The sequence below is a fragment of the Sprattus sprattus genome (genome assembly GCF_963457725.1).
Source record: "Sprattus sprattus genome assembly, chromosome: 1".
NCBI classification, from domain to species: Eukaryota; Metazoa; Chordata; class Actinopteri; order Clupeiformes; family Clupeidae; genus Sprattus; species Sprattus sprattus.
In genome coordinates, this window is record NC_137920.1 from 53,883,999 (window position 1) to 53,910,965 (window position 26,967).

Consider the following 26,967-nt stretch of genomic DNA (forward strand, 5'->3'; position numbering starts at 1 on the left):
GAGGGATCAAGCGAAGATCAAACCTCATCACTATCCTCCTCCCCATCATCGTTCTCTCGTCAGGGACGTGATCTATCAGAAGAGATGGAGCCGCAAGTTGCTAGAGAACTTGCAGCAGATTCTACCCCTAGGTTGCCCCATCTCCTGATGGAATTCATTGGCAACCAGAAAAAGTTCCGAGGACGGACAAAGAAGAACATGGGAAGCCGCTGTTTCAGACAGTACCTTATTGGAATGGCAGGAGGGGTGGGTTCATGTGGTCATGTGTAAGGGGCAGTTGGTTTACATTTACATAGATAGATATAAATTCAAATAAAAGATATGTACGAGTACACATTCCAAACAAAATTGCTATTTAACAAATCACAGAATAATTCTGATTGCAGCTAATGCAGAATATTGGGGTATCACAATAATATTCACCATTCATGTTAAAAATGAACCTTATATACCTGTGATCCATTTACATTATAGGTCAAACGGTCCACCTGATTGCCAGAGATCCGGAATATAATGAAGAAATCTAATAAGAAGAAAGTGTGACTACAAAAAAAATCTGATTTCAGGAGATGGAAAATGTAGGATAGGATGCATAAGAGAAAAAATGAAACAGCTTATTTACTTGAGGTCAATGTCTCTTTATTTGTAGTGCAAATGTTTTACATGGTGAATTAAACCTTTTCTCTTGAAGACAGTTTTACTTTTTTTTTTTACTTAAGAAATCAGTGACTTATCATGTATCTGTTAATTTAGCTTCAGTCCTTCCATCAACTGCTGACTCTCTTGGGTTATCTTCCATACCATACTCCCACAATTACAAGAACTGCTTCACCGGGGCTAGTATGGGATTCTGGGACCAAAAACATGCAAAGGGAACAAAACAGACCCTAAATAAAGACAGGGGTGGGGGCATTCAACTAAAGTGCAGTTCCCAGGCAAACGGGTGGGGGGTGGTGGGTATGGGGGGATGGGTCATGGACTACTTCACCAATCGCTCATTATACTTTACTACTTAACTACTTTACTACTTTTCACATACTACTTTAACCCTTGCAAGGTTATTATTTATTTTGGGGTGCCCCATCCTGGACATCACTGTCCAACACACGAGTGCTGATTAGATTGAGCTATCAATGAGCCAGACCCAAGGTTTTAATTTCAAATATCAAATAATCTGAGAAGTATACTACAAAGGCTTGAAAGTAAGATTTAGATGTTCACAAAGCATCTTTAGCGTCATGACATCAAAATAAGGTTCGCATTTCAGCAACAGAGTGAGCATCTCTTCGACGTTTCAGTATTTATTAAAGGTATGGTATGTAGGATTTAGTGGCATCTAGTGGTGAGGTGGCAGTTTGCACCCAAATAAATACCTCTCCCTTTCCAAGCCTGTAGGTCAAGAGAAGCTAATGGGGCAATGACATCATCAGATTAGAACGGGTTGCGTGAATCTGTGCACACGAACACCAGCCCCCGAACAGATTCAAATCTACTCACTTTCGACCCCGATGCGAAGCGTTGCAGATACTGTGTGCGGTCCTTACGATAGGGCTATCTGAATAAGTTTCATTTCGGACGCAGACAAACTAGACTTCATGTAAACGGGGCCTAAGGTGGCCCTCTCTAGCAAATATGTATGTATCTCTACATGTATCATGTAAAGAGACATGTGTCTCTAGGATAGACATGTGTCTCTAGGATAGATATGTATGATACATGTCTATGGTTCGTCCATTCTTGGGTAAACTACCCTAGAATCATGGCGGTGCATCATGGAATACTATGCAGAGCAAGTCCTATTCCATAGAATGGCAGGGATAATTCAAGGCCATACAAACTCAACAACCTGTAGGTGTGCAGGTTAAAATACATCGATGAAAACATGATTATGAAAACTATGCTCCATCCATAGAGATTTTTTACAAACCCGTATTGAAAAACAGTTAACCAACTCTCGACCCAAATTTGCACATATTTCTGTTACAATAATACCCTCATATCGCACTCCAGCGTTTGTAGTTATCTGTGCTAAATGCGTAGCCTGTATACCAGCCCAAACCCCGCCCACAACATTTTTGTTCTGGGAAATGTGGTCTGGTGCTGACCGATTGGGGAGACAATATCAGTTTCCAGCAAAACGATCTGACCAATGAAATTGTCAGAGCGGGCTTTATACGATGATGGACAGATAATCAACCAACGCTTGAGTTGAATTAACTGGTAGATTTGAAATAGTACCAAGATGGCGGCGTCTCGGCCTGATAGTGGGAAATATTTTATGTGAATTAAGCTATCTACACGACTTTTTTAATGTCTACATTGACTCGGTTAGTTGTGTATGTGCAACACGAATGTTGCAGAGTATTGTTTGTCTTAACTAAAGCTCTATAGCTGAGCTGCCAACCCTCCCATTTTTCCGGGGTTTCTCCCGTTTTCTGATCCATCTCCCGCCGCCCTCCCGTTTTGTCATTTCTCCCGGTAATCTCCCATATTTCACGAGTTACAAATGTATTTTATTAATAATCAAATCAAAGTGTGTGTCAATGTTCTAAAGTTGCCATATAATGTATGAAACGCAAGCATGAGAGGCAAAGCAAGCGTCAGCCAATCAAATTGCCTTTAATGCAATGACAACACAGGCTCTAGCCAATCAGATCACGTTTATGGTCACGTCTCAAGAGACCGAAGCTAAAAAAAAGCTGGCTGACCAAGCTCCGTAGATGGTCGAATTTGTACCTAAAAGTTGTTTGTTTTACTTATATTTTTTATAAAGTTACCGAGAAATAGACACTGAACAATGTAAAAAAAAACATTATTGTAACTGAAAAATTCGTCTGAGAGTATTTGCGAGGTGTCTGAGCTTGCTATCATTCACTTTGAATGGGGATCCGTCAACCTTGACGGATCAACGCATTCCAACGCACATATTATATTCTACATATTTAATATAGAGTTGCCAACTTTCAAGACGGACCTGGCATGAGATTCGCTAAGATTGACCAAAACAGGTGTATTTTTTGCCGTGAGATGCATTGAAGTCAATGGATTTGTATGACATGCTAGCGTGAGACAGGACATAAAAGCGTGTGTTTCACGACAAAAGCGTGAGAGTTGGCATCCCAGATATTATATTATTATATTAAATTATTCATATAGCACATTCAAAAACAGCTAACGCTGATCAAAGTGCAGTTTAATTTAATCACAATAAAATAAAATATCAGAACAAATAAGTTGTCTATATAGCCTACGTTGTCTATATAGCCTACACAACACAGTTGTCTGTATATAGCCTATAGGCCCTACACTATATGCACAACATCCCAGTTAAAACCAACATTTGCCCGCCGAAATCTCCCGGATTTTGCTACTCAAATGTTGGCAGGTATGCTCTATAGACCATTATTTTAAGGTTATGGCTAAAGCTTAGACCAAAAATCCATTGAAACAAATAGTAGCTAGCTAGCCTCACTGCTAATAAGTATAACGGGAGCAAGCATATCTCACAGATATTGACGGCGCATTCATTTTGAAAGAGGAACAGAGAAACGCGATCAAGGCATTTGTCGATTGAAAAGATGTTTTTGCCGTCCTTCCTACGGGATCAGGTAAAAGATTAATCTATCAGATGGTTATACTACGTTGCTCTGATTGGTTCTAGGTATCCAATTCAGCGAAGAGGCATTTTCTTTCCTGGTTCGTTGAAACACCCCCTATAATCACAGCCCAATGGTTCAGGATCAGACTCATATTCTGACTAGAATTATGAGTATGACATCGTCAGGCTACTAAATGCGGGTTTTAAATAATGATTACAAAAAAAAATCCCTCAATTCACCAATGATTTATGAATTGAATGACATTGACAATGAAAATGACTCCTTAACCAGTTCACGATCGGTACACAGTCACAACCATAGACATCCTTCCGTTCCTCCTATGTCTATGGTCACAACGCATGTACTATTTCCGCGTATATTCACGCGAGAAGCCATTGCTACCTTCTTCCTCCTTCTGTTAGCGCAGCGAGTGTAGGTGGCGGGAGTTGAAACCAGACGGAACAGCCGGTAGGTTACATAGATTGACCTAAAACTGAGACGAAATTAGTTTTTAATATTGAGTAATCCTTTATGCTGCTGAAAACAGTCTTACTTTACCCAAATGGCTTGATTAGCTTTGTGTAGATGAAGTAAATCATGACATGCCCCTCTAGGATAGTCTAGCTTGCGCTTGCAGGCCTGGGTTAAAGAATGAATGGCTTTGTCGGTGAAAGTGACTGGCTAACTGTGCATCACACTATTGTCTGAATTTCACGGATTAATGTATATGCCGTTAATATATGCAGGTGCTCATCAAATGTTACCTGTTACATAACCGTTGCAGGCTGATTTGGAAGCGATGGTTGACTAGCGTTAGCTATCCTAGCGATAGCATAGCTATCGTAACTCAGCATGAAAGAAATTCGCAAATCAGATAACATTATCCCAATGTTTATTATCCAGTACTACTTATGGCTCGTCTTCATGCCATTTTTTCATATTAAAAACTAACGTCAAGTACCAATACAGTTTAGTTTCTGTACATTGACAAGCGTCATTGCGGTTCTTCATCCACCGTTTTCGAATTGCTTTTGTTTTAAACTGAACGAACCCGGCTAAAATGCTAGCGAGTTAACTAGCTGCATGAGGTTTGCGATGGAGATGACATAACAGCTATGCTAACTTGAAATCCAGTTGAAGACAAATCTTATAAAACAATTAAAAGTGTGTACGATACGTATCAACGCCTATTATGCCGAGTTTTCCCTGCGTTACTAGCTGTCCACTTATTTAAATTTGCTTTATTCTTATGCTACGCCGTTTCGTCGTTATGATTTTCTTACCTTAACATTTCAGTAGTTAGCATGCTAAGTTACAAGTCTGACTGATCATAGTACGTCTGACTGCATAAAGCAGACGTGCAGAGTAAACTTTGAACTGAAGTAAGATTATTTTACCGACTCGAGTTGGAGTGACCAATTTCAGCAATCATTTTGTCATTTCGTGTGTTTTATATAGCCATTACAGCAGTTGTGTATATTTTGCGCAGTTTGCATCATGGCAGACAGCGATGATGAGTACGACCGCCGTCGGAGGGATAAGTTCCGCCGGGAGAGGAGTGACTACGACCGCTCAAGAGAAAGGGAAGACCGGCGCAGAGACGACTGGAATGACAGGTAAATAAGAGGGAACAAAGGGCCATAATGATGGATCAGCAGCTGGCTCTATTTGGGAGATAATAGCTGCTCTATGGATAACTTTAGGACTGCCCAGATTTAAGTAGTTATGAAGTGTATGACTCAGTTTATAATATCATTAAACCATTGCTACTGAACATGAGAGAATGGTCAAAGAGCAGCACATGATGAATGTTTTGTGTTTGCATCTGAATAGTAGGGAAGGTTCTGCTGATTGGAGCTTTGAGAATTTGTAATTTCATGGTATCTTCCCTTGTTTCTGACTACTGGCGCCCATCGGGAAGGGAGTGGGACCGAGGCCGAGAGCGCCGCAGCCGGGGGGAGTACCGAGACTATGAGAGGGGTCGCCGTGAACGATTCTCACCCCCCAGGCATGACATGGGCTCCCAGCCTAAACGGATGAGGAGAGACTGGTAAGCCTATCTATCTATGCCAGTGTGTCTCCAAGTGTGAATTCACTTTTTGCTGTGGTCCCTTCTTGAACTCTAGTGTCTTGTTCTCGTGCAGGGATGATCATGGAGGGGACCCCTATCATGGAGGCTTTGATCTGGGCTATGGAGGTGGTGGGGGGCCAAGTTATGCCCCTCCCCAGCCTTGGGGCCACCCAGATATGCACCTAATGCAGCCTCACCATACCATTCCTATCCAGGCCAGGTGAGTGTCATCGTCCTTTGTAAGATTCCCTAAAAAGTTACTCCATTTAGGTTTATTTCTGGGGCTCCGTATGTACGAACCAACTCCTTTCACCTCTCCAATATTGTACTCTTCTTGGATTATGTTGTTGTTGGTCAGGTTGGGGAACATCCATGACATGGACCTGGGCCCCCCTCTGCCTGTCATGAAGAATTTCAGAGAGTTCTTGCTCTCTCTGGATGAATCTGTGGACGAGATGGAGGCGGTGAAACGCTACAACGAGTACAAGATCGACTTCAGGCGGCAGCAGATGCAGGACTTCTTCCTGGCCCACAAAGATGAAGAGTGGTACGAACACGAAGGCCGTTGTAGTCTATCTCCGCCTCTTCTCCCTACATGCATTGGGTTTAGCCTTGGGAGTGGATAACTGGATATGCAGGGTTAAATAATGGTTGCAGTTATGCATACGAAAAGGATTTTTACTCCCGCTTTGTTGACTGGACTATATCAAACATGATTCCCAATAATATTTGTTCATTTGAAATAGGGATGCTAGATGACTTGGTGCCAAACAGGTATCACAACTGAGTGCTAGGATAGACCCAACGTTTTAATTTCAAAAATTAAATAATTTGAGAAGACCCAAATGCTGCTAGCATTTTAGGAACTTTAGAATATAATCTGGAACATGAGCTGATTTGTAAAACAGGATGGATGACTGCAGACAGGGATCTGAAGGAGTAGGTCTAGCTAGTGCTACTGATGACGTCAGATGGTCCACAGTCATAGGCCTGAGCAGTCTGTTCCTGGCATCTCTAAAGGACTGATTGTTGGTACAACATTATTATTATTATTATGCAGACATGTAGTCTATGCTGTCATTAGTGTTACTTTAGGTACAAACTTCCTGTTGAGGATAACAGTTAAAAGAAAAGTGATGTAGCCAGGGACTATCCTAGCCGAAGGCTTACAAAACTGGGCTACCTGATTTAGACTTTGTGGAGTGTCAAAGACAGATGGTCACATATAAGCATTCACTGTCTGACTTGGCCTGCCTTGTGTCACACTGTTTCCACAGGTTTCCAAAGGTTGTGATGGAATGGAATGTCAATACTGTTGTGTTGCTTTTTGTTGTTTTCTACATTAACAAAACAAACACTTTTTTCCTCACCCTCCCCTCCCCCTCTCCCCTCCTTCACAACAAAGTTGTGGAAGATAAGCAAAAGTTGGACCCTACGCAGGAGTCATGTTCAGTCAGTCAGGGCTCGCACTGCGCACAATGCAGTTGCTCTTAGAAAACACAGTACTAGGGCCCTAGGTAGTCAGACAACACAGAGCCTAAGTTTGCGCGTGCACGGAACTAGATTTTTTCTTTTCTTAAAGCGCGTGCTTATCATTTTTCCCCACTCTTTTTTTTTTCTGTCATATTTGGATGAAATCGAAAAAAAGCACAGATTTGAGTGTGCACGTGCACACCACTGGAGCGTGTTTTTTGACTGAAGAAACCACTCTCTCAGTCTGTATGTGTGTTAATGCTGGCAGCAGAAAAGGTAAATTTAGTCCACACCATGCAAAGTTCTGTTTTTTTTCCTGAATAGCTCAATTTAAAACATGTTGCTTTAATCCTGTTTATTTATTCTTTTCATCTCTTGCTTGAATTGTGGTGAGTGGAATAACCGCAACATCTTACAGTGACATATTTTCAGCTTCTTGCCCTTGAATTGTTAGAATTCCTGTGCTTAAACAGGGTCAGTAATTGTGACGTTTTCTGTTAAATGGAACAGGTTCTTAAAGCATGAAATGGAACCAATAAATAGGCAGGCACCCTACAGTATTCATGCTTATTCTCAATGCAAGTCCTCCAAAAGGCAAGCAAGTGCTTCATACTGCATGCATTTACACGATTCCAAAGTGTTTCTGACGTGCTCTCGCTCTCTGCCCCTGCCTCTCTGTCTGCCCCCTCCGTCCCTCTGCGGCTACCCTCACTGGAATACTCGGTGCTTTGCCTGGCACTCAGGTTCCGCTCCAAGTACCACCCGGACGAGGCCGGTCGGCGCAAGGCCGAGGCCCACGGCGCTCTGGAGAACAGGCTGAGTGTCTACTCGTTCCTCATGGACAACGGCTGGTTTGACAACGTCTCCCTTGATATCGAGAAGGCCCAGCCCATCATCAAAATCTTGGATGCAGGTACTTGCCAAGTGAATTCGATTGAGCTCTGTTCGGACTGGATGAAAATCAGGAACATTAGACTGTAAGATGTGTAAGCAGGAGGCCCAATTCGGATGAAGCATCATGTTCAATGTGTTAAAAGTATTGACTGTCGCTGCAGTTAGTTAGCAGAGGATGAGAGTTCTCTCTCCTGCGTGCAGTCATAGTCCTTGTGATATCGTCTAATTTTCCCGTGGCTTGTCCTTTCCCAAGCTGTGATCAAGATGGAGGGAGGCACGGAGAATGACCTGCGCATCCTAGAGATGCCCAGCGAGGAGGAGGAGCGGGAGAGGCTGTCCTCTGGAGGATCGGAGCCGCCCAAACGAGAGGAACCCCGAGCGGTGGACGCCGACCGCAAACCACCCGCCGAGAAGGACGGCAAAGAGAAGGTGTGTGTGTGTCTGTTGGTAGAGTAGAGGAAAGGAAAAGAAGAGTTAATTCGAGTCTTGCAGTATATTACTCTTTTGAAGAACATTCATATACTGAACTTACATCTGTACCTCCTTTAGCCGGAGGGCGTGGCAGATGCAGAGAAGGATGCTGAGCCGAACGACAATGCTGCTGCAGGAGAGAAGGCGGAGAAAGAGCCCCCAGTGGAGGACCCCCCAGAGCCAAAAAGGGTCCCAGAGCCTAAAAGGGTTTGTGTGTGTCCGTCTGTCTGTCTGTCTGTCTGTCTGTCTGTTCAGTCTGGCCCTATGTCAGCCTGATATTCCTATCCATTTCATTGTCATTGTGCTAGACTTGTCGGAAGTGCACCAGGTTGTGACGGTGTTTTCCGGTACTTAAATAGCGTTTTTGTGTCCCACACAGTCATCCAGGAAGAGGAAGAGGACTCTGAGTGGGGACAGCGAGGACGAAGGTAGCGCTTCAGAAAGCGAGTCTGACTCCGACTCTGACTCCAACTCGCAGACTTCCAACAAGCAACCAGAGAAGGAAGAAGGAGAGGAAAAGGAGGACGATGAAGATGATGACGAAGAGGAGGGAGAGGGTTTGTGTTTACATTATTACTTGACCACAGGGCTTTATATGAGTACAAGCATTAAATCTATCTGTTAAATAACATTGTTACGTCACCGGAATGCACTTGTCTGTTGGGCTCCTGCAGCTGACACAAAGGAGAGGGAAGAGGTGGAGAAGAAGAAACAAAAGGAGAAGGAGAAGAAGGAGGAGAGGGAGCGGAAGGAGGAGAGGGAGAGGGAGAAGGAGAAGGAGAAAGAGAAGGAGGAGAAGGAGAAGAAGCAGCAGCAGCAGCCTAAGGATGATCTGCCACCGTCGCCTCGCTCCCTCCACAAGACCTGCTCTCTCTTCATGAGGAACATCGCTCCATCTATCTCCAAAGCTGAGATCATTGCTGTGAGTGTGCACACGCGCACACACACACACACACACACACACACACACACACACACACACACACACATATACATTTGTAGATTCTCCGTTACCCATTATCTTGCACACAGAAAATGTGTAAGTCTGTGTGTACACACACACACACACACACACACACAGATGAGTGAGTAAATGTGAGCCGTCTCCCCTCAGCTGTGTCGAAGGTACCCTGGTTTCATGCGTGTGTGTCTGTCGGAGCCCCAGCCAGAGCGCAGGTATGTCCCTCCCTCCCCGCTAACACCCTCAGCCATTCAATCGCACAGACGCCACCCAGTCGGCTCACTGTGCCTCTGTCATCTTTCAGGTTCTTCAGGCGTTGCTGGGTGACGTTCGACCGCAGCGTGAACATCAAAGAGACCTGCTGGAACTTGCAGAACATCCGGGTGAGTGGTCAGTCCCCGCTTACGTTCCCAGTGCTAATGCTAATGGCATGGAGTTCGCAACCTGGATTGTACCTCGCATGCTTTATGTGGTGCATGTAGTCCTCGTTTAGAGGAGTGCTGGACTACTCCAGATGTGCTTAAAGGCGGGAATTACATGTGGGTTTTTATTTTTAGTTGCGAGACTGTGAGCTGGCGCCTGGAGTGAACCGCGACTTGGCGCGGCGCGTTCGCAACGTCAACGGCATCACGCAGCACAAGCAGGTGCTCCGCAACGACATCAAAATGGCAGCCAAACTGATCCACGCCCTAGATGAGAGGGAGCATCTCTGGAACCCCAAGTCCAGGGGGGATGGATCCAGCATAGAGGTGACCTCTCTCGCACAAACCCCCAGCACACACGCTAACACAGTGGACTGTTATTTTCAAAATGGTTAAAATTATGCATTTTCTGTGACTTAATGAGGGGCTTAATGATGCGGCCTTCTTCAACACACAAGTCTGTCATGACACAAAGATTTTCTTTAGGCAAATCTGCCACGTTGAGAGGAAGACTTTGCCTACTAATCAAACATGTTCACACATCTTCCTGTGTCCCTCTCTCTTCCTAGTTGGTGGCCCAGAACCCCATCCTGAAGAACATCACCGATTACCTGATCGAGGAGGTGAGCGCGGAGGAGGAGGAGCTCCTGGGCAGCATGGGGGGAGTGGACTCTGAGGAGGGGGCGAAGGAGGGCAACCCCTCCGAGGTCACTGTGGAAAGAGACGAGAAGCTGGTCAAGGTATCACCATCTCTGCCCTTTTCACCTTTTATATTTCAGCTCTGATTTGGGTGGGCGCAGAACGGTACGACTTCTTCAATGGCCTGTGGGTGCCCCCCATCGTGATGCAACTAGAATTATTATGAACGGGGGCAATTGTAGTGCTTGTGATTTTGAATATTTTCCAATAATATATGACGATAACAAATGTTTTAGGTCTGCAGTGGAGTTTGTTTGTATGTTTTGATTATTTATTTATTCCTTGCCTGTTCTCAGGTATTGGACCGTCTGCTTCTCTACCTGCGAGTGGTTCACTCCATTGACTACTACAACTCCTGCGAGTACCCCAGTGAGGACGAGATGCCCAACCGCTGTGGCATAATCCATGTGCGGGGGCCCATTCCACCCAACCGCATCACGCACAGAGAGGGTGAGTGGCTCTAGCTCGGTGCCAGGCTCGTACCCACTGACAGGAAAACGAGACACAAGGGCACAGAACCCTTTCATAAGGGGGGCGCAGGAAGGCATAGTTTTTTCTTTCAGATCAATTTGTAGTCTCTGAGCTAATCCATGTCCGCCTCCTTCCTCTGTGGCACTCTCTGTGTTCAGTGGGGGACTGGCAGAAGACGTTTGAGGAGAAGCTCAGTCCGCTGTTCAGTGTGAAGGAGACCCTGTCGGACGACGAGGCGGGGAAGATGGGACGCAAAGACCCGGAACAGGAAGTGGAGAAGTTTGTGTTGGCCAACACGCAGGAGCTGGGCAAGGACAAGTGGCTGTGCCCCCTCAGTGGCAAGAAGTTTAAGGTGGGGGATTGGTTCTCGCTTGTGTGTCTCGAGGTTTTACATAAATACTAAGAGAGAGAAAATCTTAGATGCTCAAAAAGATATTCGAAGAGTTATTTTGTATCAGGCATCATACAGCTGTCTTTGTCCTTTGCAGGGCCCTGAGTTTGTGAGGAAGCATATTCTGAACAAGCACGGCGATAAAATTGAGGAGGTGAAGAAGGAGGTGGAATTCTTCAACAACTTCCTGATGGATGCCAAAAGGCCATCTCTCCCTGAGATGAAGCCCCCACCTCCCCCAGGGCCGGGCCAAGGTGAGTGAGCACAGCTGGACCGCCTCTGGAGAAAAGGCAAAACCAATGACCGTCATGATTTAAAAACGTTCAAAAAATGTTTGACCTAGATGTTGATTGTCAATCATTTTTGGCTCTTTAAGTGAGATTTCTCTTTTTTTTTTTTTTTTTTTCCCTCCTCTCCCCAAAAAACTTTGGTGGTATCAAATTTGTGGAATCTTCACAAACTCTCCTTGTTAATATGCTTTCAGGCTCTCAGGAAGCTTTCTCTTCTCTCCCTGTAGGGGTGCTTTCTCCTGGTCTTCCCTTCGCTCCACAAGCTCCTCAGGGCTTGATGGGCTTCGGCCAGCCCAGGCCACCAATCATGGGATATGGAGGTAAGACTGAGGGCAGCCTCTTCTCAGCATCAGTTAGTTTAACACTGTGACGCTCTGTGTATATGTGTGTGTAATGGCCTGACTTATATGTCCGTTCCCCAATTAGGAAGCCCATATCCACCCAACCAGTATGGAGGAGGAGGAGGAGGAGGAGGCAGGGGCAATTATGACAACTTCCGTGGTCAGGGAGGCTACCCTGGAAAACCTCGCAACAGGTAAAACGTCAGAGTCAAAGCCCAGTGGTCATGGAACATAATGGCAAATTAAAGATGGCAGTCTGAAGAAGTCTCAAAACAGTCTAGTCTTTTTTTCGTCACTGAATGACTGCCTGCCTTTTTCCCCCTCAGAATGATCCGGGGCGACCCCCGCAACATCATCGAGTACCGTGACCTGGATGCTCCCGAAGATGTTGACTTCTTTTAAATTTGCTTGTTTTTATTTTCTTGTCTCCTTTTGAACAGTCCGTTCGCTAGCTTTATGTACACATCATTAATTTTTAACTAGATATTTTTCAAGCAACTGAACCATTACATCACATGTCCCTGTGGAAAAGTAACCCCTTTCCATCTTTGCAAAACTGTATCATAGGTCAAAAATTTCAAAAGCCACAAGTACAAATCGAATTGACATTGGAGGAGCAGAGCTGGCTAGTAAATATATTGCAAAGATGTACAATTGAAGGACTTTGAAGAAATAAATACACCTTTCTTTATTGGGTTGCTGTTTTTTTACATTGTTCATTTGGAATTGGTGCTTGTGGAGATGCTTGTCTCCACTGGCGAGCTCATTGCCTTCTTAGTGGAGTTCTTAGAGGGAGGTTTTTGCCAAACATTTAAAAAAAGGGAGAAAAAAAACTATGTGGTGCAAATACATTCTTTAATAGGCTGACAGGTAGCAAACATTCAAAAGTGAGAGTGGCTTCTTTTTTATACAAGCCCATGTGGTTGGACAGCTGCAGTGACAAGCAAAAGATGGCTGTATTTAGGCACAATTAGGACAAGATGGATGACATTCATAAATCAGCAACAGTAGACAAACTTTAAATAGACTTTAAAATAAAAGCTATTGGTCAGGCATTTCATCACTACAACAAGTTGTACAGGTTGTTCAGTCAGCCGTTGCCCCTCCGTCACAGATGTACTTGTGTTGTCGGCTACAGTGATCATCATTCAACTTGCCCATCTCTGCCAGGTGTGCGCAGTCCTCTCCTCCCCCCAGTCCATGTTTTGTCCAGTTATCAGGCTGGCCCACTTTCCATTGACTGCAACCAAATGGTAAGAGATCCATGAATGTGTATCAGGTATGGGAAGTTCTACCTTTTGTAGAACACTCACTCTGGTCAGATGGATGGAAAGTTCTGGAAGTGTTGTGAGGCCTTAGTGTAACGTGGACAATAAACCAGTTGAGAGCACATCTCACCTTTTGTCCATCACGTAAGGAGTGCCGTCCACCCACGCCCACTTCCCAGTGATTTCATCCGTGAGGCCGACCCAGAAGAATTCAGACCCAGTGATTTTGGTGATTAAGTCCTAGAAGGGAGAAGAACAAGAATGGCTGGAGGGTGAGATGCTATTGTTACAGTACAGCTACAAAAAATGGTAGTCTCCATTGACTTGGCTGAACCCGGAACCTCTGCACAAGTTGCAAGTTTTTGGAGTGTTTGAGGACATCATGCATATTAGATTTGAGTGACTTATTGAATTAAAGTGGAATGTCAGAGATCTGTAGAAATGCATACCCATTCTTTTGCATTGTTGAGTATTAGCAGTGAGGCTCCTTGCGTTTTGCAGTAGTCTCTGGCTTCATGCCATGTCAGCTTGTTTGAAGAGAATAGGTAGCAATTTGACGCGTGAAGACTCCAGTTGTTCTGACAGCGATACGTATTATCTTCAGAAAAGGGGAGGATTGAAACCGGCTTTTATTTTTGGAAAAATGTAATGAAATTTAAAATCTGTGATGCCTGCTTGCTGCATGAAGGTAATATAATAGACTTGTTAACCCGTAAACACAAAGGATGGTATGGAACAGATCAGTTGCAGCCTAATTCCAATCAGATTTTTTGAAAGGTATAAAATCAGTAAAGTCTCCTATAGAAAAATTGTTGTGCAGTTCAAACTATTTGATGAATCAGGTGTAGGAGGTATACCTTTACTGTGCTTGATGCTCATAATCTCAGTTGACAGAGCAATCAACATGGACGTGAGTTTTTCATCTTAAGAGAAGAGAATTTTAACAAGAAGTTATTATGGCATTATGTTTGGAATATGTTTTCAAAACGGCCAGAAACACATCAAACTGTGGATTTGTTGATATGGATTTGTGTTTAATGTTCAGGGGCCGGTATTTCAAAACTTGTAATCCAGATCAGAATGATCTGGATAACCAAATCCCCCTGTCTTCAGCCACGGATCAACCTGATCTATCCCGGTATTTCAAAATTTTGCTGGATTGGATCAGAGTGATCTTGATACCGGCAGATTGGGATGTCCAAATCCGTCCCGCCCCCTGGATCACAGACAGGAAACAGGAAAGGGAGCTAACTTTTTACCAGGAAAAGGAGAAGCTAGCTCAACTTTTGTCTCTAAATTAAAGTATAATCTTGGCCAGTGTTGATGCGTCCTTAGACTAGATGAAGGGCAATCATTATATTGAGTTAACCAATTACTTAAATCAGCACAAAGTTGAAAGAAGAGCTCGGCGATCTCTAATTAAGCAGAGTTCGCGCTAATGCGACCTAACGCTGCTCCATTGACTTCTGTGTTAAGGAGCTAAACAGTGGGTAAATAGGCTAGCGTCTGTATGTCGCGGTCCACAGACCACATTCTAATGCATCAAGGCATTGTGCGTAGATTTTAAAATGTGTTGTACATATATTTTTAGGAAACAGTTGTCAACAAAAGGGACAGCCTTAAAACCTTAATATTTGCTTTACTTTACAGATGTTTGTGGAAAGACAAGTCAGGCAGTTAACACAGACCTGCTGTAAATGGCATAACCTTTTGAGCTTTGGCTATGAAATTTAATTGTGTGTGCTGAATGCATGTTAATAAATACATTTGACTGATTTTCAGTGGAGGCTTTTATCAGTGGGTATAATTTAACAAAAAACTGTTACTTAAATAAGGCATTCATATTCAAACTTTCCCTGTGTTTGCTGGAAAAAAAGGAACGTGCAAATAAATAAACATTGATCAAACAGCAGTAAAGTGTAGCCACTGTATCAAACAAAGAACTTTAGGAGCAGTTAGACTTGCGCTGTTTAAACATTTACATGTAATCTCCCTCAAATCCACCTTTGAGGTGGGATCAGGGTAATCCTGATTTTTAGGATCAAACTGATCCAGATTTCCCGCTAAAGTTTTGAAATACTCAACAGCAGTGTTTAATCCAGATCAAAGGCAGGATTGGATTCCCAAATCTGAATCTGAATCTTCAGGATCAGATTTGCTTTGAAATACCCGTTTTTAGGATCTGATCAGGATTTAATCCAATCCAGGAGGATTAATCCTGTTGGATCATTTTGAAATACCGGCCCCTGGGGGAGACATTAACACAGACCTGCTCCAATTGGCATAACCTTTGGAGTTTTGGCTATGAAAATTAAGTGTGCTGAATGCATGTTAATACATACATTTGACTGATTTCAGTGGATTCTTTTATCAGTAGGTATAACTTAACAAAAAACTGTTACTTAAATAAGGCATTCATATTCAAACTTTCGCTGTGTTTTCTGAAAAAGAAAGGAAAGTGCAACGAAAATAAACATTGATCAAACATCAGTGAATTACTGTATCAAACAAAGAACTTTGGGAGCAGTTACACCTAAACTCTTCAAACCTTTACATGTAATCTCCCTCAAATCCACCTCTGAGGTGGGATCAGGGTGATCCTGATTTTAAGGATCAAACTGATCCAGATTTCCCACTTAAATTTTGAAATACTCAACAGCAGTGTTTAATCCAGATCAAAGGCAGGATTGGATTCCCAAATCTGAATCTGAATCTTCAGGATCAGATTTGCTTTGAAATACCCGTTTTTAGGATCTGATCAGGATTTAATCCAATCCAGGAGGATTAATCCTGTTGGATCATTTTGAAATACCGGCCCCTGAGGCTCACCAAATTTGACTTAAGATTAAACCACTCAAATTGATTTCCAACAGAAGCAATTAGAAAGTTGCCTTTTTGATGGGGCCTTAATGGGAAATGCAAAGCTGTTTTCTGTAGTTTAGGTGACAGTGAATTTAAAAAGGAAGTCATATTGTCTGATTTAGTTTACAGATTTCTCAACCTCCTTTCTTTTTGACCAACTACAGAAAACCAGGTGACAAAATGACTGCAAATCTAAAACAGCTCCTTGACCATACTAACAATTGATTGTATTTTTGCAGTGATGAGAGATGAGTCTATTCTAATCTATTGGTGATACCATGAGCTAACTTCCAACTGAAAGTAATCAGTGACCTGAACATCCACATGAAAAGTTCTTCCCTGACAATTGATAGAGCTCTTAGGGATCAGATTAAAATGGCTGGTAATGTGCTTTTTTTGGATGGATATTCATCATTCATCTATTTTTTCTTTGATCCATTCATCAGCCCACAACACCTGCAGATTTCAATAATCAACCAGGTTATACCAAAAAACATCTCACATTGTACATTATATTAGTGTTACACAGTGCAGTTTGACTCAAATGAGAGTATTTTCATCAAGTGTAAGGAAGCTGTAATTTGTGTTTTGTGGGGATACCAACCAGTTTGCTGCATTTTGGATGCAACTGACTCTAAAGTGGATGACATGCTATTCATTGCAGTTTCCAGCTTTTCCATTTTTGTGTCCTGTTGGCTTACTGCAGAATACAGACATGGCATCAAGAAACCAAAAGAGTACTTGACAGTATCTAAACACTCTAAATCCGTTAGCAATATTTGGAATGATATTGTGTTCAGTGATATGTTGGAATATGTCTGACAGTCAATATATTGCTGACATTCGGACAAATCTATTTTCTCCTGTTACCACTGTTCCTCAGATCAAAAGAACCATAGGCAGTTCTTCTTTTAAACATGAAACAGTACACAAGTGTGATGGAAATGCAGTCAAACCTGTGTCCTGAAGGCCAGATGAGAGTGCATTCATTGAAAGAGTGAGGTTTGTGACCGAATGTTCCATCTTCCTGCCCTCTTTTTCAACTACAAAACACAAAGTCACCGTATACAGTCACAGGTATCAGTACTTGTTATCTGACAGTAATTATACATATAGAGCAGATAGATTCACTGGACTTTGCTAGTGGCGGCCCTATATGCGGCAAACAACACTCCTCCAATTACCCAAATGAACTACAGGAAAACACATTTAAAACCAGCAAATCTATGGGATTTATATAGGATATTTAAAGACATACACAACAGCCCAGCCACAATATCAAAACACAACAGCAACACATAATCCCAGGCTGAGAAGCAGCACAATTTACAGCTGCAGCCCCCAAGCTAGAAGCCTGTCCTTCTGCAGAAGGAACCTGGATATTTTAACATCTGTTGCAAGCATGATTCTATAATCTCTGGGAATGAGGCTTTCTCACTGCAGAGTTCTGTATGACTAATTGACAGAGATATATCGCTCCTGTTTTTAGCATGTTTAAACATTTTAGTTTCAGAGCCGTACCTTCCCAATAAACTATGAAATAACTGGCACTACTCTGATCATTGTAAAAGCAGAGGCAGGCAAGGCAATATCACAGTGACATGTAGGTAGAATCATGTAAAAGCTTATGTCCCTTGCACTTTTCAAACCAAACTGACGTCCTTTGTATTGTCAGCTGAAAGTGAGTGAACTATATAATCATTTCTGTCCAGTCTGATCTCTGCTGCCCTCCCTGACAGTTCAAACTAAGAAGTAATGGTCTGAGGATAAAACTATTATTATTTGTCTGGATTTGTGCTGTAAATTAAAGCACTGACTAATTAGAATCACTCTTAACATAATTATTATGATTCAAGGAGGTCTAAAGTTCTTTAATTTCATCCTCGAGCGGTCAAATTTAAGTACTGTAGAAGAGCGACATCAAAAATAATTTTCACATTATACATGCTGATTAATGCAGTGTAATGCTGTAAATGTGTAAAATCGTAATGAACTTTACATGAGTGAATATATCTTTCAATCGTTTTTAAACCTGTAACTTTGTGTTTTTATGGAGACAACAAACCTGTTTGCTGCTGCTTCAAAGGGACTGTGTCTAAAGAGGATGACATGTTGCTCATTGCAGTTTCAAGCCCTTGCAACCACAGGTCATGTTGGCTAACTGAAAAATAAACAGGCACGTGGTGAAGTACCATGTGTATAATAGGATAAATAACTCATACAAATAAAAGATTCTGTTTCATTATGTTTGTTTATGTTTACTGATATTCTAAATTATGTAACAATATCTGTGCTCTATATCCCCCTTTCATAATTGATTCACCAGAGGTAATCCTCAGGTTAAAAAAAACACTTGTTCTTACCACTGCAACTATGCTACTGCAGTGGTCAGCAATGGCCAGCAGAGGAGGCCATTTTGTCTATTTTCAGCTGTATTGTGTGGTTAGAGTGGGGAAGTTAATAACCTGTGTCCTGAAGGCCAGAAGACCGTACATTCATAGACAGAGTGAGATTGGTGACAGAATGTTCAAGCACAGCCAGCCTGGAGCCCCCTTTTTCAACTGAAAACAAAAAGCAATGGGTACACAGCTATATACAGGTGTTTTTATTTGACAATCACTTTTGCATATTTGTCTATACTTAAAGGCACCCAGTGCAACTTTCGAGGCTTAAAAATAAACATTCAATTTCTAGTCTTTTTTAAACGTAGTAAGTTTCAATAACTCCATACCATTACATATCGACATTCAAGGAGCAAAGATGAGACGTCGTTGTGTGGTGAGAACTGATAGAAAATCGATAACAACAACAATCGCCGCCATTTTCTTTATTTTTTGTAACCTACAATAAATACAGCAGGATTCCAGTCAATGGAAAAATGGCCTCTCCCCACCGGCGATTGTTGTTGTTTACGATTTTCTATCAGTTCTCACCACACAACGACGTCTCATCTTTGCTCCTTGAATGACGATATGTAATGGTATGGAGTTATTGAAACTTACTACGTGTAAAAAAGACTAGAAATTGAATGTTTATTTTTCATTGAATGTTTACATAAAGTTGCACTGGGTGCCTTTAACTTCACACCATAGCATCCAGTGTTAGGAATGGGCCAACAATGACAATATTGCATTGTAATCTAAATGTCCCTTAGTAATGTATTGTTACAAGAACATTGTTTTGTTTTTTTAGATCTGTTCAGATGTATTTTTATCTTCTCATGGAACCAAGGCTGCTGTAACCAGATCCAAACGAAAATTGAGCTGGTAGCAATAGGCGGTGGAACTCTCCTTTCTATGACTTTTTGTTTTCTTGAACTGTTTTCCTCTGAAATTGCTTGTGTCTCAGCTGTCCTACCCTCGATTATAACATAAGCTAAACAAATGTATGATTCGTTAAGAAGTTGTACTGTTTTTGGATACTTAAAAAAAAAAGTGTAAAGAAAAAGTCCATACCATGAGGGAGGCCAGGAACAAACGAGACCTAAACAATCTTTCTGTCTCATGGAAGCTACATACTTTGGTAAACTGAGGTAAGACAGTTTCCAAACTGATCCTTATCATAATTAATTCCTAGTTTGTTTTTGCAAAATCAGGTAAGTAATTCACTATTTTTACCATATAGCATAGAGTTGATGGTGTGAGGCATGTTGGTAAACTATAGCCTACTAGCAATGGCTGAACCTTGTCCCTTGCCTTTCCTTGCAATGTCAGTTAATTATTTCCATGAGCATGAACCTAGTGAGTAAACTCTGACTGATACTCCTTGCCTAATGTTAGTACACGTTATGACTTGCTAGTAAGTTATCCTTACATTATATATTAGCTAACATTAGCTTAGCTAAGCGTAGCTTGATTGTTCTCTCCTTTGTATGTCGCTTTGGATAAAAGCGCTGCAAAATGACTAAATGTAAATGTATAAATGTATCAGTATATATGTCTATGGTCTTGGTTAGCAGGTTGTTGGCAGCAATCGTCCTCGAGGAAGCCATTTATGTTACCAAAGAAGAGGCTGATGAAATTGACAGAGCTCTTAGGGATCTGATTAAACCGGCTGGTAAAGTGCTTTTCCATTTATCATTCATATATTTTTTCTTTCATCCATTCATCATCCCATAACTACATCTGCAGATTTCACTGATGAACCAGATCATAACAAAAACAATGAATCACATCTCACGTTGTACATTACAATTACTTAGTGTTACACAGTGCAGTTTGAAGAGTATTTTCATCAATTGTAAGGAAGCTGTTAGTTGTTTTGTGGAGATACCAACCAGTTCGCTGCATTTTGGACGCAACTGACTCTAAAGCGGATGACATGCTGTTCATTGCAGTTTCCAGCTTTTGCATCTTTATGTCCTGTTGGCTTACTGCAGAATACAGACATGGCATCATGAACCAAAAGAATACCTGACAGTATCGACACTCTACATCTGGTAGCAATTATTGAATGATATTGTGTTCAGTGAAATGCTGGAATATGTCTGACTGGCAATCAATATAATACTAAGATTAGTCCAAATCTATTTTCTCCTGTTCCCACTGTTCCTCAGATCAAAAGAACCATAGGCAGTTCTACTTTTAAACATGCAACAGTACACAAGTGTGATCAGCCACACTCAGAGAATCCATTTTGATTCATTTGCATTCTTTCACTAGGGTTGAATTGGCTCTATGAGATGGAAATGCAGTCAAACCTGTGTCCTGAAGTCCAAATGAGAGTGCATTCATTGAAAGAGTGAAGTTGGTGACAGAATGTTCCATCTTCCTGCCCTCTTTTTCAACTACAAAACACAAAGCCACCGTATACAGTCACAGGTATCACTACTTGTTATCTGACAGTAATTCTTCTACATATAGAGCAGATAGATTCACTGGGCATTGCTTGTGGCGGCCCTATTCGGCAAACAACACTCCTCCAATCACCCAAATGAACTACAGGAAAAAAAGTGAAAACCACCAAATCTATGGGCTTTATTCTTATAAAGACATACACAACAACCCAAGCAAAATAAAAGAGTCTGTTGTATTATGTTGTTATTTGCACTGATATTCTAAATCCAGTAACAATATCTGTGCTCTATTTCCCCCTTTCATAATTCATTCACCAGAGGTAATCCTCAGGTTAAACAAACACTTGTTCTTACCACTGCCACTGCTTGGAAAAAAAAGAAATATTTTAGTTGTTACTGTATATTTGTGTGTTGTTTTATATTTGAGTTAAAACATTAAACAGTTACAATATTTAATAACAGGAGAAAGCGTACAGTAACACTGGACATGAAAAGGCATAATGCTCCTGATAAGGCCTTCATACTGGTGTTTTCCCATTTCATAGTAGTGTTTTCCATTGAGCACGTTAGTGCTCAATCGATGCTTAGAATGTTTACTAATGGTCTGTGTTTATCATTTGCAAACAAAATACCCTTTTGAGGTGACATAACACTGTTTTGAAAGCAAAGTAGCATTTTGTAGGAGATATAAAGGGTTTTGCAGTGGTTAAGGGATTTGTGTTTAGAGTTTTGAGAACGAGGCATAGTTTCAAAAAATGTGTCTAAGCAATCGAGAAAAACTGTAATAACCTGTGTCCTGAAGGCCAGAAGACCGTACATTCACAGACTGAGTGAGATTGGTGACAGAATGTTCCAGCACAGCCAGCCTGGAGCCCCCTTTTTCAACTAAAAACAAAAAGCAATGGGTACACAGCTACTGTATGTACAGGTGTTTTTATTTGACAATCCCTTTTACATATTTGGCTACATTTAACTTAATTTGAACACCTTTACATCATAGCATCCAGTGTTAGGAGTGGATCAACAATGACCATATTGCATTGTAATCTTAATGTCCATTCATCAAGCTCCTATATATTTTTTTAAGTGGTAAAAAACCTGCTGGAAACAGACATCTGGTGTGGATTGGATTATAGTAGAGAGGTGATGACGGTCTAATGTTCCATGACTTGACAGGTTGTAGAGGAGCATATGCAGATGAATTAGATTTTTAAGATTGTAGCTTTGCGTCTCTCTTAAACAATTTTCAACAACTTCATTTACAACTTCAAAAGTACACTACTTCAACAATTATAAAGTAGGAGTAGTGTGCTGTGTTTAAGTCGAAGCAACTATATAATATCCTTTTAGAATAATACCTGTAATTATAGGCAGCACTTGTATATATTGACTTACCAGTCCCATGTAATGCAGATGACAGTGAGGTTATAGAAGCGCTCAGATTTGCTACTGCATCTTTGACCTCCGTCAGCTCTTTGTAGTCGGGTTTTTGGCTACCAGGCGCTGCAGAGTGCCCAAACATTCATCATTTGTAACATTTAAACCGTTCTTTCACAGTATTCCATGACAATCTTTTGTCAGTATGTCATCTTTAATATGACATTTCAGGGGTGTGACAAGTGTGATAAGTACATTTTTAAATCGATTATTTGTTTATCATTAGTCACTTACATTTAATTCAGCATATATCATGCTTCTAGTTCAATTAAACAATAGTGTTTTCCTCATTCATCTGCGTATGCATTTTTAGGGAATAGAAACCTGTTTGTTGTAGCTTGGATGGGAGTGAATGTAGAGATGAGGCCACATTGTCTGTCTTAGTCTCCAGCTCTCTCAACATGCTATCCTGTTGATTAACTGCATAAAACAAGACACAGGAATCAACATTATCCCACCCATTATTGATGACTGATTGAGTGGCATGAATTATTGGATACTAGCAGGTAGTCAAGGTATAAGTATTGGTGGCTAGAACATTCTTCTCCTGCAACTTACATTTGAGAGACACCAAAATCACGAGAATCAGAAACAGTGGTATGGTAATACAGACGACGGCGCACACAGTTGAGCGTCCAGGACGACGAGTAGAGTTGATATCCTTGACAGATGTGTTTTCTGAGAGATTAGAGAGAGGGACACAGAGAGTTTATTGCCTTCACTTTCAAACCAACCTTGTTGTGACCAGTGTTGGGAGTAACGCGTTACTAAAGTAACGAATTACTGTAATGCATTGCTTTTTGCGGTAACGCGGTAATGTAAGGCATTACAGAAAAAAAAAATGGTAATATTTACCTCGGTACAAATGTCAGTAACGCGCGTTACAATGCATTTTTAACCTGGAATGAAGTGTTTTATTTCCCTTCATCCAAATTCGCCCAAATCACCGCGAGATCAGCAGAGGTGAAACGTCGGCGCAAAATGTTTCACTTCCTTTTCCTTTAGGCTAATCGATGCCGCTTTCAACGGTGGAATCGTCAGCTTTCTGAAAAATTGACAGCAAGATCCCTGTGGCCACCAATGATGACTGACAAGGTAAGGCTATAACGTTCAGATATGGTATCCTTGCATATGATACCCACACTACCATTGCGTCAACATGTTTTTTTCTTACTGGGCTAAGGTAACTTTCCTTCTGAAGCCATGTCACAATTAAATTAAATGTGGTTTGGAGCCACACATTCATTGGTTCTAACAGACATGAATGAAAATGTACTTTTCCATTCTCAGAATATAGCCTAAAAAATGAATCACAAACGATTAAATATGTGGCCATCAACATGATCAGACAAGTTCAGAGAATTAACGTTAGCCTTATTTAGCACCAAGGTTCTCCCTCCTAGGCTAGGCTATGTGATGTTACTTCACCCGCCACTGTGGCTGTATCGTTTGACTTAAGACTCTTATCAAAGCAAACAAATGTATTGACAGTCTCTAGTTCCGCTATCTAACTAAACACAGGGATTTTTTTATTCATATCAAAAATACGCCTAAAAGCCCACCTCTTCACTGAATAACCCGCTAGCTTGTTAGCTGAAAATACTAGGTAACGTTACTAACTTAGCTCTTTTACCATACAGTGTACATGTAAGATAAAGCGTCTTTCTGTTAAAGTGCACTTAACCTACAAATCATTAAACACTAGTTTAGCCCAGAGCCTTAGAATCTTTCTATCTTTCTAGAATCCTTCTATGTATCTGGTTTAACCTACATAGTTCTAGATCAGAACAGATACATAACGTCATTGTGAACCACGTCAATGTATGCGTTTTATAAATTTGAAATAATGCGGAGCATTTTTGTAAGGGCGTGCTGAACATGAACATTGAAACATTGGGGTGCACTAGCCTGTGCTACCTGTCCCATACAAAAAAATATTTTGACACACATTCATTTTTCAATGTAAATGTTCTCATGGGGCAGGTAGCCTTCCTAATGCACCCAAATATTTCAATCTTCATGTTCAGCACAGCCATACCTTACAAAAATAGTTGGTTTCATTTGGGTTGTACATTGTACGGCCCCTTAGCTAATATGTAGTGTTTATATCTTAGACTCTTGAATTTGAAATCTGGCTATTTTCTTATATTTTCCGCATGTACTTCAAAGCCGAAAAACCTTCACAAAGGACTTGGATGCCCAGGTGCTATACTACCTCCACACCATAGGTGTACAGCCCATACACTAATCCAGTTGCAAACTATTTTTTATTTTTTATGACGCATAAACTATGCTTAATGCTGTGAAGTTGGAAATAATAAAGGCATAGAAATGCTAATTTTGTATCCTGTCATATTTTTAGACATTACAATACAGTCCAATTATTGTTAATATGAATAGGCCTAAAGTTACAGTATTTCTATCACAATTTGCCAGACTCTGACCTTTTGTCTGTTCTTGCGATGATTGTTCTTTGTATTGTGCCATGAGCCATCACTGTGGCTATTATGTTGTACTGTTTACCATAAGTACAGATACCACATCACCTTCCACTGGATGTGTGATTCACTAATTGAGCGTCTTGAGCTTCATTACAGTAAGATTGCCAAATCCATACTTCCAGTGATTTTGGTGCGAGTAACTTACAAGTAATACAATAGTAGTGTAATGCCTTACATTTTAAAAACAGTAATATTGTAATGTAACGAATTACTTTAAAATGACAGTAACAAGTAATAAACTAGAAAATGCATTTCCTGAAGGAAATACCAGTGCATGAAATGCAAAGGTTAAGAAAGGAAGAAGAAAAGAAAGAAGAGTGAAAGAAGGAAAGAAGAAAGGAAAGAAGAGTGTAAGAAGGAAAGAAGAGTGAAGAAAGGAAAGAAAAGTGGAAGAAGGAAAGAAGAGTGGATGAAGGAAAAAAGAAAGGCAAGAAGAGTGGAAGAAGGAAAGACAAAAGGAAAGAAGAGTGAAGAAAGGAGAGAAGAGTGGAAGAGGGAAAGAAGAAAGGAAAGAAGAGTGAAAGAAGGAAAGAAGAAAAGAAAGAAGAGTGAAGAAAGGAAAGAAGAGTGGAAGAAGGAAAGAAGAAAAGAAAGAAGAGTGAAATAATGAAAGAAGAAAGGAAAGAAGAGTGAAGGAAGGAAAGAAGAGTGGAAGAAGGAAATAAGGAAAGAAAGAAGAGTGAAAGAAGGAAAGAAGAAAGGAAAGAAGAGTGTAAGAAGGAAAGAAGAGTGAAGAAAGGAAAGAAAAGTGGAAGAAGGAAAGAAGAGTGGATGAAGGAAAAAAGAAAGGCAAGAAGAGTGGAAGAAGGAAAGAAAAATGGAAGAAGAAAATAAGAAAGGAAAGAAGAGTGGAAGAAGGAAAGAAGAGTGAACAAGAGTGGCTCTGGATGAAGAGATAAAGAGAGAGTGAAAATATTGAAAAAAGGAGATAAAAATGGAGTGAAGAAGAGAGATTGAGTGTGAGAGAAAGTTGACAGAGAGAAAGATGGAGAGAAAAAAAAATAGAGAATGGATGGTGTCTTAATGTTCCTAGTTACAGTTAAATTGAGAGGGACAGAGAGAGAAGAGGTTCTTTGGATTTGGCACAGGTGTCAGTGAAGCATACTAAGGCAGAAGGCAGTAACTTCTATGTTAAAGCTCAGTGGTATGATAACAATGGAATAATGACCCTATTAATTAATCAGTAGTAATACTATTTCATTTATCACAATTACCAATACAATGATTATCACACACACACACACACACACACACACACACACACACACACCATTGAATTATCACATTAAGCACATAAAACAATGAACTTGAATTGTCACATGAAACACATAAAACATCTATGTCAGTCCATTGGGGTGTGTGTGTGTGTGTGTGTGTGTGTGTGTGTGTGTGTGTGTGTGTGTGTGTGTGTGTGTGTGTGTGTGTGTGAGAGAGAGAGAGAGAGAGAGAGAGAACGATAGAGAATGAGGCCCATTTTCCCCCTCCACATGCCCCCGCTCGCCAAGCGAAGTTAACCGATTTAGATGCACCTTTTTCGGACTAGCCACAGGCACTGGGTGGGGGAATAGCCCGATAGCTTAGCATATCTGCCATGCAATTCTAATGGTAATGCTACCTAGCTTGGTATGCTAACTGTCGGTAGCCTATACATCGTGAAATCAACCAAAATACTGATGTCACTGGCTTTAATTTGATAATGGCATGTTAGTAGTACATTTAATATCAGTACATTTGTTTAATTACTGCTGATATTTTACAAATACGTCAAAAACTCATTTTTGACCAAACTTGAAGTTACGGTCTTTTGCCTTAGCACGGCAGAGTAAAGCACAGGTGCAAGCCAGTTTAAAGACCCTATTATGATGTCATAATGGCCCAATGTAAGTCAATGGGAGAAATTTATATTCGTTTTTCTTTAATATCTTAAAAAGTATAAAGTTTAGAAAAGTGAAAAATACATAGCATAAGTGTCGTTTACAAGACTTACGCGACAAAGTTTGAATGAAGTTTCTACGTTAAGT

General features: G+C 41.1%; 1 protein-coding gene across 2 annotated transcripts; it reads left to right on the top strand.

The window, feature by feature from the left end:
- Positions 1–4,011: 4,011 nt before the first annotated feature.
- Positions 4,012–12,774, top strand: srrt (serrate RNA effector molecule homolog (Arabidopsis)). 2 transcript variants are annotated; one of them, XM_080857204.1, is made up of 20 exons: positions 4,012–4,067; positions 5,089–5,214; positions 5,505–5,649; positions 5,744–5,890; positions 6,029–6,217; positions 7,887–8,056; positions 8,291–8,466; positions 8,587–8,715; positions 8,888–9,065; positions 9,183–9,430; positions 9,623–9,684; positions 9,774–9,852; positions 10,027–10,218; positions 10,461–10,631; positions 10,887–11,040; positions 11,220–11,413; positions 11,550–11,706; positions 11,937–12,062; positions 12,169–12,277; positions 12,410–12,774. In XM_080857204.1, the coding sequence occupies exons 2-20, from the start codon at positions 5,097–5,099 to the stop codon at positions 12,483–12,485; spliced, it is 2,820 nt and encodes a 939-aa protein (XP_080713330.1). In that variant the 5' UTR covers positions 4,012–4,067; positions 5,089–5,096; the 3' UTR covers positions 12,486–12,774. The 2 variants fall into 2 exon arrangements, with proteins under 2 accessions (XP_080713330.1, XP_080713331.1); XM_080857205.1 differs by having other exon boundaries at positions 11,970–12,062.
- Positions 12,775–26,967: the final 14,193 nt, after the last annotated feature.